Below are 16,939 nucleotides of genomic sequence, written 5' to 3'. Positions count from 1 at the left end.
ACAAAGTGCTAGTTTAGGTCTTTTCGTTTAACCGGAAGGACAAAATCGCCACACAAGCAGACAAACAAGATATGCTTGTTTAGTGGACGGAAGGTGCTGTAGCTGAAAGAACGGTGCGGAAGTGGTTTGCTAGGTTTAAAGCTGGTGATTTCAATCTTGAAGAGTCTTGATCAAGAATGCCCGGATAGGCCCTCCAGATAAAGATCAGATTAAAACATTGATCGAGAATAACCCACGCTATACGACACGTAAATTAACAGAAATGTTGAATATGTCCATCATTCACGAGCATTTTGTGAAGCTTGGCTACATAAACGTTTTGATGGATTCCCCACGATTTAACGGAGAAAAATCTGATGATCGCATTTCATTTGCGACTCTCTCTATAAACGCAACGAGGAAATACCATTTTTGAAGCAAGTGACGGGAGATGAAAAATGGATCATTTACAATAATGTTAAGCGAAAAAGATCTTCGGGAAAGCGGAATGAATCACCTTTAGCCATCCCAAAAGCCGGTCTTCATCCAAAGAAAGTCATGCTCTATGTTTGGTAGGATTGGAAAGGGATCCTGTATTATGAACTTTTACTAAACAACGAGACGATAAATTCAGAGAAGTATTGTTCCCAATTAACGAATTGAAGACAGCAATTGAACAAAAACGTCCAGAAATAGAGAATCCGAAGGGCGTCATGTTTCATCAGGACAATGCGATCATGTGTCTTTGATAACTCAACAAAAGTTGTTGGAGCTTGGTTGGGATGTTCTATCCCATTCACCATATTCACCAAACCTCGCGCCCTCTGATTCCACCTATTTCGATCATTACAAAATTTCCTTAATGGAAAAAGCTTCAACTCTTTGGTGGAGGTAAAAAAATCACTTAGAAAAATTTTTCGCTGAAAAATCTGAAAAATTCTGGAAGGATGGAATTTTCAAGTTGCCTGAAAGATGGAGAAAGATTGTAGAATAGAATGGCACCTATATAATTTAATAAATGTACAATATACTAAAATATATAATTTAAATCTTCTACGTTTAAATTTTCCTTCAAAATCCAATTTCCGGACAACCCAATATAATTCTAATTTATATAGTTCTTATTTCTAATTATACATACCATGCGTGTGTATAATTACAGATCTGTTCTACTAAGATGAACCATGCAAGAACTTTAACTATAAAGTTCTTGCATGGTTCATCTTTTTTTCTTTTTTTCTACCATGCAAAAAGTTCAGCTAAAAAGAACAGGCCTTATATTATACTATATTTAGAAAAAAGCTATTATGAGATAAAATGAGATAGCGGCCTAATATGAGGCGTTTCTGCTAAACTAATTGACGCTATCTATTGGTTCCACTATGAATTTATTGCTCTTTAATAAATTGTTATTATATGTTGTTTAATAAAACTGTTATTATATATTGTTTTATAGATTATTATATATTATTTTATAAAAAATTCATTATTAGATCATGCCTATAGTCATCGTAAAAAAGATTTTAGAATTTATCTTCAAATTTTATTGAGATGAACTTTTAACATTGTTTATTAATAATAAATAAATATATTGGCAATAAATTCTTCATGTAATGATAGAGTAAGGTCGTACTAACAGAAAAATATGGGATATTGAATTGCTTAATTACAGAAGTTAGATTTGATGATTGCAAAATCATAAGGCGTAAAAATCGTAATATGAGATACCCAGAGTATTTAATGATATGAAATAACCTATGCTCCCATAATGAACATTGCTAAAGTATAAATGTTATACTTTACTGTTGTACAATAATAAAAAGGACAACCGGAATGAACGTTGAGTGCCTATTTCTACGATGCTTAATTTCAACTACGTGAAGACGAGTTCTGGGTATAATGTATCGCATACTCATTTTTCGCCCTGACTGTGTTTGTTTGTATTTAAGAAATATTAAATAAAGTTTTTAGTTGCAATACTGATATACTTTGCATTTTACTATCAATTTCTCAGGATATCTCATATTAGGAGCACAATTTTTTGACTTTGCGATTTGTTTTTTATATTTTTTTAATTTTCAAAAAAAAATGAAATTTGAATTAAATTTTATGTAACATTGTCTTAAAACTTATTAAATTCCCTTCAAAATGATCTATTATTTTTTAAATTCCATAGACTTCTAGCCTTTACCCAAATGAACGTGGTATCTCATAATAAGGGCCTTTCCTTTATATGCAAATTCAATCTTGCAAGAGTTTATTTAACTCCTTTAGAAATATGATACATTCAGAGTTATTTCTATGTAAAACCCACCCATCCAGTGTTTCTATAAGAACGTGTTCAAATTTGCACTGCCTCCGTGCAAATATATATAATATATAATTTTAACAGTATATACTCTTATAGAAACACTCCTGCGCAGTTCCAAGAAAAAATACCATTAGACTATTATTTATAAAAATCAGTAAATTATTACTCTAAAAAATATATAGATATTTATTATTTATATTAGGTGTACAACTTTGCTTCCGCCGTTTTTTCCTATAAATGGCTTTAGCGGTAAGTGGTGGTCGAAATAAATAGATCATAGACGTCATACAATAAACTTAGGCATCTGTCAACATAACCTCATAGAAACATTAGTCGATTTGTGTCTGCATCATAAAGTTATTCTCGATTGAAAATGTCAGTTTACGAGCCAAATTCTCGTCATTTGCAGGAGGTTTTAATTTTTTGCTTCAATATGAAGAAATCTGCGGCTGAGGCTCATCGAATGCTTTCAAATACTTATGGTGAGGCCGCTAGTGAAAGAACGTGTCATGAGTGGTTTCAACGCTTCAAGAACGGTGATTTTGACGTCCAAGATCATGCTCTGTATTTGGTGGGACCAGCTTGGCTGGTGTATTATGAACTGTTAAAACCGACTAAAACAATCACAGGCGATCGGTATCGAATGCAATTGATACGTTTGAGCCGAGCATTGAAAGACAAACGACCGCAAATATAACGAGAGACACGATAAAGTGATTTTGCAGCATGACAATGCTCGACCCCATGTTGCGAAAGTGGTCAAGACATACTTGGAATACGTTGAAATGGGAAGTCCTACCCCACCCGCCGTATTTTCCAGACGATGATTATCACTTGTTTCGATCAATAGCACATGACCTGGCTGATCAGCACTTCCGGTCTTATGAAGAAGTAAAAAATTGGATCGATTCGTGGATAGCCTCAAAAGATGACCAGTTTTTTCGACGCGGAATTTGTACGCTACCCGAAAGATGGGAGAAAGTAGTGGCCAGCGATGGACAATACTTTGAATCATAAATGTATAACCAGTTTTTTACAATAAAGCCTCGAATTTCGGAAAAAAAACGGCGGAAGCAAAGTTGTACACCTAATAGATAGATATAATATGAGAGATATCATATGAGTCACCTAAATGAAGAAAATGCCCAGCAAATGAGAATGGATTAAAATGGATTGAAATTTTTTTTGCGTACTTTAAATCCATGAAAATAGATCAAAAAGATTGAAATGGATTGAATCCGAGCTGACATTAGTTTAATATTCGAAAAAAAACATTCATTATTTAAGAATTATAAATTTTATTCCTAAGACATTTATAATAATTATACCTGAAATTAACTATTGGGTTGTCCGGAAAGTTCGTGCCAATGTTGAAAGAAAATTGAAACGTAGAAAAATTTAAATTTTAGTATACATTTATTAAATTATATAGGTTAGTCGGCACGAACTTTCCGGACAACCCAATACTTCAAATTGATATTAAAAAACGCACTTTAATGGGCTTCGAGTCTCTGGATTATGAATCTTCTACGTTATCTGCTTCTTCAATTAGTATTATTCATTCTCTACTTCAATTACAATTATACTTCAATCTAAATCCGTGCACGAAATTATATAGATATAATAAAAATATCATTATTTAACAGATATAATAAAATATACACAATTTACATTACTATGAGACAACATTGGGTAAGTGTCAGATAATCTCACTTGGTCGATGTCACGCGCCGTGATCAGCACAATATTCGGGCTGTGTTCGACTTGATTTGCGAATATATCGATCATTCATTTTACTTGTAATCAAAGAGAAACAAAAAAAATATAGGTCAATTATTTTTACGTTACAAAACATTTTCTTATGTTACTTTTTTGAATTTAGTTTGATTAAAACAAAAAATTTTCTACTTACCATATAATCTTGAATAATTTAAGCAGCATTTATGATCCATTTTTAAATAAAACTTTTTTTATTTAATTACATTGAAAAATTGCATTCCATATTTAGAATATTGAATTGCAATATTTACGTTGCACAGAAAAGGTTGATATTATTTTTTAACTGAATTAAAATCTTTTAAAATCACTTTTAAAATCAGAGAAAATTAAAAAGTCATTTAAACTAGAACTACTAATATGTTTAATAGTCGTAAATAAGACTATGCCTAGCAAACGAGAATGAATTAAAGTGAATTGAACTAGATTCAGATTTTCAGAAATATTGATTCACGAAATGAATGCTTTTCAATCCTGAATGCATTTTTATTCATTTATAAGAATTGCATGGAACATATCTCTATTATTATAGCATATCTAAAAATAATATTAACTTTTTCTGTGCATTGTGAATACTGTTTAATTCAAAATTTTGAATAGGAAATTTTTCAATCCAATTGCATCCAATTGAATCTAGTTGAATCCAATTAAATCCAAAAATTCGCTATTTAAAATACGCATTCGGATAGAACAAAATTTCAATTCATTTTAATCCATTTTCATTTGCTGGGAGAACGGCTTAATAGTAATAATATCTATTTTAATCTGTAAATTATTTGTTGGCAGATTGGACCTATTAAAGATAACCAAACTACACTTCTCCGATGATAGGTGTAGATTTTTGTTCAACAGATAGAATGTTGACCTGTTGCAGGATTCTTTAAACATTTTATCGACATCGTTAACTAGCTAGACAATCAATGAGCGCTTTTTTCCAAAATTGTCCTGCCACCTGCTAGTTAACAATAGTGACTCTCATCGATAGAGATACAGACATTTAGAGAATCCCGCTACCTGTTGCTTCAACACATTAAGGGATTCCGCACAATAAAAGAAATAGTATCATGTATTGTGGAATACAGTTTCTGATATGTTGAAATTCTTATTTCTCTGTTCCCTATTCCTTCTATTGTACAGAGCCCCCCAAGTTTGCATCGAACCGACTACTAGATGCAAGGCAATTGCCTAGGTCGCCTACTTCAGACTGTCCTCTATGCAATATAACTAACTTAAAGCAAAGCATAAGAATATGCATAAAAATGCAGAGAATAAGAATTATCATTTCTTAACTTACCGACATTAAAAAGTGAAATTAAAAAATAGGACTTCAGCAAGACAATCATCACGTTTACACGATATCCTTATCGGGTTTAATAATATTTGTAGTTATAACTAATTAATCATAATTATTCCTCTAAAGAATGGAATGATTGTGATTGGTTAGTTCAAACTGCGAATGTTATTAAATCCGATTAAGGATGATCATGTAAACGTAATCAATTTTCCTTCTTGGAATATGTTCTACAAAATACATAAATTTACAAAATTATAGGAAAATATGAGAGGAGGTATGTACTAAACATGTAAAAAAAAAATGTTTTTCCTTATTAAATTCGCTCTTTCATTTCAAAATGCTAATTGCTGGAAGCAAACATTTTGCAAATAGTTCTTTTATTGATTAATCCTATTCACTTCATTATATTTTGATCAGTATCCTATTTCTCTTTTTTAAGCTTCTTCTTTTTTTCATTGCCATCAGTTAATTTTCCAATCTTCTGAAGCGCTTGTAGCTTCATATTTTTGGCAACTACGAGCTTTTTAATAGTATCTGTCTTTTTGCTGTTCATAGGCATCGAATATTGAACATTGATCCTCTTTTTCTTTAAGAATGTATGATTTAACGAGAGACCTTTCTGTTAAAAACAAAAGTTGTATTACAATAAATTATTTAATAAAGATATAGCAAAAACAGCATAAAATTCTTTTACCTCAAAATCTATATTATTTGTCATCTCCACATATGCAAAGCCACGTGATGTTTTATCTGATTTAGTTGGAATTCTAATGCTAGTTATTGTACCAACTTTAGTCAAAAAGTGCCGTTTGATCTCATCCTCAGTTATACTGTAAATTAGATATTAACATTATTTTGTGTGTGTGCACATACAAGTATGCATCATACACACATACACACACACACACACACACACACACACACATACATGCACAATTACATAGAAATATTAAAGCCACTTACTAAAAAGTCACTTACTTTAGTGGTAAATTGCCCACAAATAGGACATATCGCTTTTTGTTCACTTCTCCTTTTTTCTGATTATGCAGAGATTGAGGAACTTGTTTATTCTTATTTTGTACATCTTTTTGTTTTATTGCTGAAATTCTTGTTTTTTTAATTATATTTTCTTCAACCTCGTCAGCTTCGTCCTCCTCGTCCTCATTCTCCTCGTCCTCCTCGTCCTCCTCGTCCTCCTCGTCCTCCTCCTCATCCTCCTCATCCTCCTCATCTTCTTCATCTTTTATATTCTCTTCATCTTCTACATCCTCTTCTTCTTCTACAAGCTCTTTATCTTCTACATCCCCTTCATCTTCTTCCTCTACTTCCTCTTCATCTTCATCAGTTTCTTCATCTTTATCACTTTCGTTATCAATCTCTAGTTTTTTATTATCAACAAATTCATTTTCTGCCTCGCTTTCGTCACTCTCATCCTTGTCACTTTCTTCCTCAATGTCACTATCTTTATCTTCATCTTCCTTAATGTCACTATCGTTTTCATCTTTCTCTTGTGGTTTACTTTTACTTTGTACATGTTTCTTTTCTACTTTCAATTTATTTTCATCATTAACTTTCTGTTTATTCTTCATTAATGCATTTGCATAATGTTCTATTTTTTTATTTTTCTTTCCTACTGTATCTAATTTCTCTGACTCATTTACAATTTCTCTCAATTTTCTGTTAAGTTTACCTAATACTCTGTGTGCTCTCTTTGATAGCACTTCTCTGCCCTTGATTTCTGTTATCTTTTTTGTTATCTGTTCTGCAGTAAGAGTAATAGTTCTGTAAGGATATCTCTTCCTCGGCCGACTGCTGCTTTTACCAATAGTCTCATTCTTAGGTTTAACAATCGTTAATTTTGCCGTTTCTTTTGTATCTTTCTTCGTTTCCGATTTCACGATATTATTCTGTTGTTCGATTATCTTATTCTGTTCCTTTTTCTGCTTGTCTACTACCTTAAAGATTTGGGTTCTTCCCATCAATGTAGGATTTCCATTTTGCTTAGAACCAATTTTGACTCTTTTGGGACTCTTATTAAATTCATTAATATTCTCTTGTTTTTTATTCAATTTTATTTTAGAAACAGAAGTTTCACTAAGAGACCGTTTCTTCCCTTTCTTGTGCATTATCTTAGTCTTCATTTGGAAAATAAATAAAAGAATAAATTTCTGCAATGCCAAAAAAATGTGAGATATATCATTTCAATCATAATATATTAGCTGCGTTCGGTAATGCAAATCTGAGGCATCGGAGTGCTCTTATATTATAGCATATGTCACGTACACTGTAAGAAAAGAGTACTTTGACGCCTCAGATTTGTATTGAACGCAGCTATTGAGGGTTATCTCCAGATCAAGATATTTAAATTATAATACCTTCATTTCATGTGCAAAATGTTTGCAAATACTTCATACGTATAACTTACCTTTCCAGGAATGATTCAATTGAAAATGCTTTTCAATTAAAATTATGAAACAACAACTAATAAAATTGTTGCAAAATTACATTCCAGAGAGGACAAACGAAATGCAGCGAAGCGTGTTACAGCTTACAGTATGCTACATGATGCTACTTCCGTTTTAAAAATTGATGATAGCGACACCATAATTCTCACCGCTCCCACAAGACTGCATTTCGTAACTACAGTAACCAAAGCTCTACAGTTTACGTAACGTCAACTATAGAATATTGATTACTATAGTTAAGTTTTGGAACGCACTCCAGACAGAACGCGGCAATTACTGCGTGGCGGAAGTTAGCGCAATAGCCAATCATTGGGTGCATTCAAGTTCATGCTCAACAAAGCGGCTGTTCGCTGAGTAAATGAATATAATTGGTTGTTAGTTATAGATCCAACTAATCATATGCAATAGCTGCGTTCAGCAGAAAAAGCAACTTTGCAAACTATTTATATATTTAGATCCATGAGAAACTAATCATATTCAAGAATTTTACAAGAGTTGCAACTTGCAAAACTGAACGCAACAAATCGCTCAGTAAGTATACTATAAGAAAATCTCGGCGACCATCACTGCTTAGGTGGAGCGACACTGCCGCGCGGGCTCAAATGGAGCCAATTAGCGGTTCACGCATGATCTGCGCGAATACTTCGGAGCAGCGCGAACCGGAATCGTAAGCGAATCATGGGATAAAATAAGTTATGCTCTTTCCGCGCTCCGTTAAATCCTGTATTACAGTATTACGTACAGTGGAGAATAAATGTATTCGAGGACTTGAACTCAAGCAGCTATTCTGAACCGATCCTTTCTTCTTCCCTGACACGAATCTTTCGCGCCTGGTTGGCCGCGCTAGCCAACGTATTTCATTGGCGAAAATCGGAAAAATGCGAAAAAATGCGAATGCGAAAAGCAAAAAACTGTTTGCTTGGCTCTCGAGCCAATTTCTTGTCACGTGATAATGACTAGTTTACATCGTGCACATACGGATATGCAATGTTCACGATGTTCGCTGCGATTTTTTAAAATGTCTAGTATTTGTTCTTTTTTGATAATTGTTATCTTAATTATTATAGATTCCGCCGGTTCTACATTAGTTGCAAACCGATCGCAAGTTTGTTGCTAATCTGAAACTTGCATTTTGAAATTAACGCTTCATATTGGCTGTCGCAACAAACTTGCGATCGGTTTGCAACTAATGTAGAACCGGCGGAGTCTATAATAATTAAGTCGTAGCAGTAGTAGTTTTAAGTCGTAGAAAATTAATCACAATCGAATATGAGAAAAATAATCGATCTATGATTGATTTTTTATGACTTAAGCTCCTACGGGCCTATTGTTCAACCTTTTGATAAATTTTACCAAAGGTGAGATAAATCCGCATGTGATTGGATAATCTTGCTACTTACCCTATAGGTAATAAAATTTATCACAAGATGGAACAACCGACTCTACGACTGCTACTTCTAATGGGTGCTTTCCGTTTAATGACGCAAGTCGACACAAGTATCGTTCTATCCTTCTTGATATTCAGAGAGTAACAAAGAGTAAACGATACTTGTATCAACTTGTCATCAAATGGAAAGCACTCATTGTAGATCCCGCATAACAATTGCAACCTATGTATCGCCTCTGAATCTCTGTTGCAGCTGTAGTTGCTACTATGCAGGTATATTCTTTTATGTACTCGATTTATTTTCATAATCCATTTTTATTAAAATGAATTGAAAGCTAGCAAAAATAAATGAGTTCTCCATTATTAGTTTAATGTGGGGTCTACAATAGAAGTCATAGCGGTCGTAAGGTTTTAAATCATAGAAAATTGATCAATTATATTCGATTATTCTTTTCACATTTGATTGTGATTAGTTAATTTTCTACGACTTAAAACTCTACGACCGCTACAATTTCTATTGTAAATCTTATTAACTTGCATAAGCAAATCCGAATCTACAATAGGTGTTTCAAGCCTTAGGCTTTAAGAAATTGATCAAGGCGTTCCAAAACTTTCTTTCCGAGGAAGATTTTACTTTATATATTATAGTATACATTATTATATATTTCCAGTAAAATTTTCTGTATTTGGGCTATGATCCAAAACTTTCTCGGAAAGAAACAATCAATACAAGAAGAATAATTGATTGTGATTCGTCCATTCCTTATGGCTTAAAAATGTATTATAAATCCGGGGTAAAGGGTTAATAAAGCCAGTGAAAATATGCTCCATGAAAAGGAAGAGCGAACAGTTTTTAAATGCTGCTTCGTGATCTTCTATCGTACGCTACTTTGATTATAGTCAAAGTTGTGATGAAAGAATTACATGTGGTCTGTTTTTTGTTCCTGCATTAAACTGTTCTAGAACTCTCTTTCTCGCTTTAACAAATATCAAATATCACGTATATCTATCTCACTTTAAGTTCTAAAAATATATTTAGCTCATAGAAAACAGACCTATGGTGTGCTCAGTTTGCAAGTATCTCTCTCTAAAATTAGCGCTCTCTATCGTTTCTCTGTTTCTTTGCGTTCCGCAAGGCCTACAACTTGAAACGTGAAACACGGGGCGGTATTCATAGTTCGTTTTTATAAAACTATCTTAAATATAATGTCTTGTATCCACGATGCTAAAAATCGGAGACCTCGGATGAAGAAAGAATTGACCAATCGCAATGGACATATGATCAAATTATTCAAATGTGAATTATTAATTTTTTCTCTGTCCGAGATTTCGGACCAATTTCTAGCATAGTGGACATCGGGTTTTAAAATGTTAATACAGTCCCATAGACTTATAAAATAGATGGAGCATTTATACAAGAGAAAGTGAAGACATTGAAGGACAGCTCTAGACAGTTGTTTCTCTCTTTTACAGTGAGCGGTGGGAGGGCCAATCAGCTTGATCGTAAAGCCACAACTCTCGAACATTTATCTTTATTGCTCTCGGCTAGCTTGCCGCGGCAACCAATCAATTCACTAGAAAAGAAGAGAACTACTCCGCGATTATTTCTTTCTCTTTCTATCAAGTCTCCAGTTTCTCTCATATGAATGCTCCATTTATCTTATAAGTCTATGTACAGTCCTCGAATTGATTTATGATATCTTAAGATTCATTAAGCAATCTTTTCTTACACGAGGAAAGAGTACTAACTTCATGACGCGAAACAGGTCGGTTTACAGTCGATTCTTACATTTAAAACTTAAGATATCGTAAGTCAATCCGAGGATGTATTAACATCTTAAAACATTATACATATTTAAGATGATTTTAAAGTAAAAACGGACTATACATATAGCCCCATGTTTCGCGTTTCATGGTTGATAGATTGTGCACTGAGGATGTGGTCAAATCTCGCTATAAATTTGAAGCATTTGATGGAGAAGAAAGAATATTACAAGTTGATTAATTAAAAAACACTTTAAAGCATTTATAGTGATATTTATATATCACATTGATCATACCCTTAGAGATGACGCAGAGCAAAAGTAGACGTGGTTTGGCCAAGCTGAACACACCATGGAATTCTTCTACCACAATATATACAGTAGCGCAACTCTCTTGATTTTATGTTGACCAAAATGGAGTGCGCATGCATGAAATAAGTAAGTTACCCCCTCTTTTTTCTCCTTTTTTTATTGCTCTCTCTCTCTCTCTCTCTCTCTCTTCTCTCTCTCTATTTAAACGTTTCCACATTTCTCTTTTAAGCATACATGGTTCAGAGTAGAAATTTAGAGGGAAGTATTACGTGTATTTCCCAGCAAACGAGAATGGATTAAAATGGATTGAAATTTTTTTTGTGTACTTTAAATCCATGAAAATGGATCGAAAAGATTGAAATGGATTGAATCCGAGCTGACATTAATTTAATATTCGAAAAAAAAACATTCATTATTTAAGGATTATAAATTTTATTCCTAAGACATTTATAATAATTATATCTAAAATTAACTACTTCAAATTGATATTAAAAAACGCACCTTAATGGGCTTCGAGTCTCTGGATTGTGAATCTTCTACGTTACACGCTATATCACTTCTTCAATTGATAAATATGTTATTCATTTTCTATTTCAATTACAATTAGCTAAATTAGTAACAAAATTATAGATATAATAAAAATATCATCATTTAACAGATATAATAAAATATAAACAATTTACATTACTGTAAGACATTGGATAAGTGTCAACAACATCGGATAATTTAATCTCACTTGGCCGATGCGCGCAGTGATTAGCGTAATATTCGAGTTGTGTTAGACTTGGTTGGACAAGTGTTCACATCGATCATTCATTTTACTTTTATAATTAAAGAGATACAAAAGAACATAGCTTAATTATTTTTATGTTACAATTTTTTGAACTTACTTGGATCAAAACAAAAAATTTCCTACTTATAATTTTGAATAATTAAATAGCATTTCTGATCCATTTTTTAATAAAAACTTTTTTTATTCAATTAGATTGAAAAACTGCATTTCATATTCAGAATATTGAATTGAGCAGTATTTACGTTGCACAGAAATTATTATTATTGGTATTATTTAATTTATTATTTATTTTATTAAATTATTATTATTGGTATTATTATTTGGTATTATTATTTAATATTATTTTTTAATTTAACTGAATTAAAAAAAATTGTACTTACTATTCACAATTCTAAATTGAATAGTATTTACGATGCATAGAAAATGCTAATATTATTTTTAGATTGAAAGGCATAGAGATATGCTCTATGCAATTCCTATAAATGAATAAAAATGCATTCAGGATTGAAAAGGATTCATTTCCATGAATCTGTATTTCTGAAAACCTGAATCCATTTTAATCCATTTCAATCTATTTTCATTCGCTGGGTGTAAAATGTCCATTTGGTAAAATGTTGTGTGAGAAATCTTGAGAGATTGGTCTAATTTTTGTGAAAAAGTGAACAAAAAAATAACATAGAAAATTGAGCAAGAAAGGTTTCTTTTTATTTATTATAAGCTTATTTTTTGGACATATATATATATATATAAATTTCTTTTATATCAGCTTTCTCATAATATTTTCATAAATATATAATTACATAATATTTCTTTATACAAATATACATTTTTAAGTTAATTTAATATTTTTCCTAATTTTTTTATATTTTTTTTATTTTTCAATATATTTACAATTTATTTTTATTAATTTTCATAAAGTTTAAATTATTTCATTGTAATATTAGGTTTATTCGCGTGCTCTAATATGCTCCAATATATTCCTACAATAACACTTACTTCAACGGATTCGTTGGATTGCGATGCGAATAAATCTAGTGAGTTTTGCGAGGAATTTTGATAGAGTCAAAAAAAATGAAAAGAGAAAGAAATTTAGATAACATTATAGCAACGCTATGTAACTTACTTATTTCATGCATTTTGGCTGATACTAACATCAAAAGTGCCGACAGAGAGTTGCGCTACTGTATATACTATGCTTCCACTATGGTGAAGTCGAAATTACTCGAAGTGGGGGTAAAAAATCAGCTTTCCTCTTTCGGCTCATTCCTGTATTGTTTCCTTCGTTGTGTATGAAATTGCATCTTAGTGAAAATATCTGAGGAAATCAATGTTCACTGATTTATGTTTAACATTTTGACACATACTATTTAGAATTTTATTATCAGGATGAATGACAAGCAGAAAGTTCTCATTTGCGGAGATGTGGAAGGACACTTCAAGTTTTTGTTCTCCAAAGTAAACGCTATCAACAAAAAAACGGTCCATTCGATTTTCTGTTATGCGTCGGCAATTTCTTCGGTGCGGACAATTCTGAATTGGAGTCCTACAAATCCTGCGAGAAAATCATTTCGGTACCGACGTACATTATCGGTCCTAACCGGGAATCGGATATTAAGGACTATCCCGAGGATGGATACGAAATATGTCAGAATCTCACTTATCTCGGAAAGCGTGGTCTATACATCGCTAGTTCGGGCCTCAAAATAGCATATCTCAGTGGAACCGAGAAAGTCCCATCTAAAAACAAATCCATTCACTTCGACAAACATGATGTTGTATCCATCAGGAATAGTTGCTTGAAGGATCAACCAAGTTTTCGTGGCGTTGACATTTTGTTAACATCTCCATGGCCAGAAGGTGTTACCAATCTTGATATTAACAAACCAGAATGCAAGTATCAAGGTTCTAAATTAATTGCTTGGCTCGTTACTCATATTAAACCTAGGTATCATGTGTCGGCCTTAGAACAAATTTATTACGAACGGCCGCCGTATCGGTAAGTTGATTATTCAAGAAAATTTCTGAAAATAAATAAAGAATAAATGCAAAATTATTTTGGAGATAATATTTTTTTTCTCATTACAGAAATCAAAGTCAGGATGATGGAAATACAGAAATAGCTACTAGATTCGTAGCTCTTGCACCAGTACTGAATGACGAGAAGCAGAAATGGTTGTATGCATTGAATTTAACTCCCGTTGATAGAACCAGACTATCAGATCTGATTATAAAAACAACAGATGAGACGCCGAGTCCGTATCCCAAATCTATGCTGTCTGATGATCCAATTTTGCAAAAGCAAATCCAATTTTTCTATGACATGGACTCAATAGATAATGTAAAGAGATCACGGCATCAAAATAGTAGCCTCAATAAGAAAGCAAAGCTGGAAATTGACCAGTCAAAGTGCTGGTTTTGTTTATCCAGTCCAGTAGTCTCCAAGCATTTGGTAATCTCTGTCGGTGCAGAAATATATTTGGCACTGGCAAAGGGTGGTCTAGTGGAGGATCATCTTTTAATTCTACCAATAACGCATCATCAGAGTCTGTCTATTCTATCGAAAAACGTAAAAGAGGAGATGGATCTCTATAAGAAAGCCGTGAGCAAGTACTATGAAAGTACCAACAGAGTACCTGTATTCTTCGAAAGAAACTTTAAAACTTCTCACTGTCAATTGCAAGCGGTACCTGTTTATAAAAATCAAGCACCCACATTGAAGGAAATATTCGAGGTATTAGTCTCAATTTTTTTCCATATTAAAGAATATCGAACATATCTTTTGTTTATTTTAATTCAAATGACTATGAATTTCTGTGCTTTTAGGAACTGGCCGAATGTAACAATTTCAAGATATCGGAGTTACCACCACATACAGATTTGCAGCAAGTTGCTAAACCTGGTATTCTATATTTTTATGTAGAATTACCGGATGGGAGAATGTTATATTACAGGATCAAGAAAGACTTTCCATTACAATTCGGCAGAGAAGTATTAGCGTCTGACAGAATATTGGACATAAATGATAGATCCGACTGGAAAGATTGTCATACGAGTCAAGAAGAAGAGATTGAACTAGCAAAGAAAATTAGAAAACAATTTACGCCATTCGACGTAGATATTTGAGAAAATATTTTTATTATTTTTGTCTTTTGACATGTATAATAGTGTACATAGTGTATATTATATCCTCATATGTAGAACATATCATTAAAATTATTAATAATTTCACAATAAATCAAGTTTCTATTTTTTTTATTTTAATTTTTATATACAATTTTAATGATTAAAAACTGTACATAACTAGACACAGAACATAATATTGTTGCATCATAGAATTATAGTTAACAGAAATATTAATTTTGTAATAAATTTCTGTATATATCATAATATACTATTTGCTTGATATTTTAATTCATAATCATGTGGAGTTATGGATGGATCTAATCTAAATTGTTTCATTTGAATTGCAATATCAAGTAGATAATCGTAACATTCTGTCCTGTACAAAAAAAAAGAAATATATTTTAACGAAAAAGTTGATAAATTTCATTGCATTTTCGCTGCATGATACTGAAATAGTTTACATAGTTTTTGCCTGTTGCCAAGAATTGCCCCACACATAAATCCCATGCCTGCGTACCAATACCGCACAAGTCTCAGGGTAATGAACAATAATTTTATCTAAATCGTCTCTTAAATCTCTCTCAAAGGAAGTGTTTTCTATGATCGGTATTACCAATTCCTCATCATAACGATACGCTCTACCCTCTTTTTGATTCCATATGCCTATAATAATATAAGCCAAACAATTTTATATTGTCATTAATTTCAAATTAATTACTGTAAATGAATTTGAAAAAAACGATTCAAATGAATATACCTTTTATCATTTCGAGATGGGTGAGTTTGACTTCTTTCCCAGGCCACAATAGTGTCGCCATCACAGCAAACTTAGAATGTGTGTGAATCACAGCACCTGCATGCCTTCTTATATATGCACACATAAATAGTGGAGTGCATTGCGACTTGTTCAGTTTCTTTTCTGGTGGAGGCAATTCCAAATCTATTCCATTGATATCTTGAACAAACATATCGTTGGGTACCATACGTTCCTTTTGTACACCAGAAGGAGCTATATAGATCTTGTCTCTGTAGAATAGAAATTTTATAGTGAAATTTTATAGTCTCCATTTAATAGTTTTGTACATAATATTATTATGCAATTAACTCGTATTTTATGGAGATACCGCCACCAGTACCAGTCACCCATCCGAGATGATAAAACTGCCGACACAGTTCTGGAATAAGATTTCTTGGATGTTCCTGCGTAAAAATAATATATTTGATATTATTAGACTACATATTCACTAAATTAACTGCGTATAAATTTTGGAATTAAAATTTTGTAAGACTTATATAATATATAATATATAATTATAATATCTATTAACGCTGCATGCATATGTGAATAGTGTACTGAATAGTGTAAAAATGTTGATAGATTGCTACAAAAGAATCACAATTAAATGCCTTAAGAAAAATATATAATGTAATATTTCAAATATTATTAGTGTGTCATAACTCATACTTTATCGTAGTTGGCATCGTAAGCTTCTAACATCTTTCAGTTGGAAACGACTGGAAACTGCTGGAAACTAGCCAGAGTAATGGATGATAATGGGACAGTGAGTCTAAATGGCAAGATATCACAGCGCGCTATCTATTAAAATAAAATTATTATCAAACATATCACAGACTGCAGTCACATATAAAATAATCTGTAGGCAATATATATATATATATATATATATATCATGATAACTAAACTTTAGCAAGTTTTATGGCAGTCCGTTAGATGG

The 16,939-nt window shown here is 32.3% G+C and overlaps 3 protein-coding genes across 3 annotated transcripts in view; 1 reads left to right on the top strand and 2 right to left on the bottom strand.

The window, feature by feature from the left end:
• Positions 1-5,663: 5,663 nt before the first annotated feature.
• On the bottom strand, positions 5,664-7,501 carry LOC105623209 (glutamic acid-rich protein). The gene is made up of 3 exons (XM_012204609.1): positions 6,339-7,501; positions 6,055-6,190; positions 5,664-5,979 (listed from the first exon to the last, which is right to left on the bottom strand). The coding sequence occupies exons 1-3, from the start codon at positions 7,499-7,501 to the stop codon at positions 5,782-5,784; spliced, it is 1,497 nt and encodes a 498-aa protein (XP_012059999.1). The 3' UTR covers positions 5,664-5,781.
• A 5,965-nt stretch (positions 7,502-13,466) lies between these two features.
• On the top strand, positions 13,467-15,203 carry LOC105623208 (CWF19-like protein 1). Its single transcript, XM_012204608.1, is given in 4 exon segments — positions 13,467-13,548; positions 13,551-14,076; positions 14,166-14,811; positions 14,904-15,203. Coding segments are annotated over 4 exon segments (1,554 nt in total).
• Positions 15,204-15,317: 114 nt separating this feature from the next.
• Positions 15,318-16,939, bottom strand: part of LOC105623206 (probable methylthioribulose-1-phosphate dehydratase) — a 3,648-nt gene continuing 2,026 nt past the window's right edge. The window contains exons 2-6 of the mRNA XM_012204606.1: positions 16,669-16,686; positions 16,309-16,403; positions 15,961-16,229; positions 15,665-15,866; positions 15,318-15,579 (exon numbers count right to left, since the gene is read on the bottom strand). Coding sequence (XP_012059996.1) covers positions 15,462-15,579; positions 15,665-15,866; positions 15,961-16,229; positions 16,309-16,403; positions 16,669-16,686 — 702 coding nt within the window. The 3' untranslated portion in view covers positions 15,318-15,461. The remainder of the gene's footprint in view (positions 15,580-15,664; positions 15,867-15,960; positions 16,230-16,308; positions 16,404-16,668; positions 16,687-16,939) is intronic.

This window comes from Atta cephalotes (genome assembly GCF_000143395.1).
Source record: "Atta cephalotes unplaced genomic scaffold scaffold00054, whole genome shotgun sequence".
Taxonomy (NCBI): domain Eukaryota; kingdom Metazoa; phylum Arthropoda; class Insecta; order Hymenoptera; family Formicidae; genus Atta; species Atta cephalotes.
The sequence above is the reverse complement of the archived record's forward strand: the minus strand, read 5'-3'. Positions and strand labels throughout refer to the sequence as shown.

Bases quoted from the DNA above. Each gene is read 5' to 3' on its own strand.
- LOC105623209 (XM_012204609.1), bottom strand. From the start codon at position 7,501: ATGAAGACTAAGATAATGCACAAGAAAGGGAAGAAACGGTCTCTTAGT. The intron at 6,191-6,338 runs GTAAGTGACTTT...TCTAATTTACAG, and splicing joins GTGGGCAATTTACCACTAAA to TATAACTGAGGATGAGATCA. The intron at 5,980-6,054 runs GTAAAAGAATTT...TGTTTTTAACAG, and splicing joins CAAATAATATAGATTTTGAG to AAAGGTCTCTCGTTAAATCA.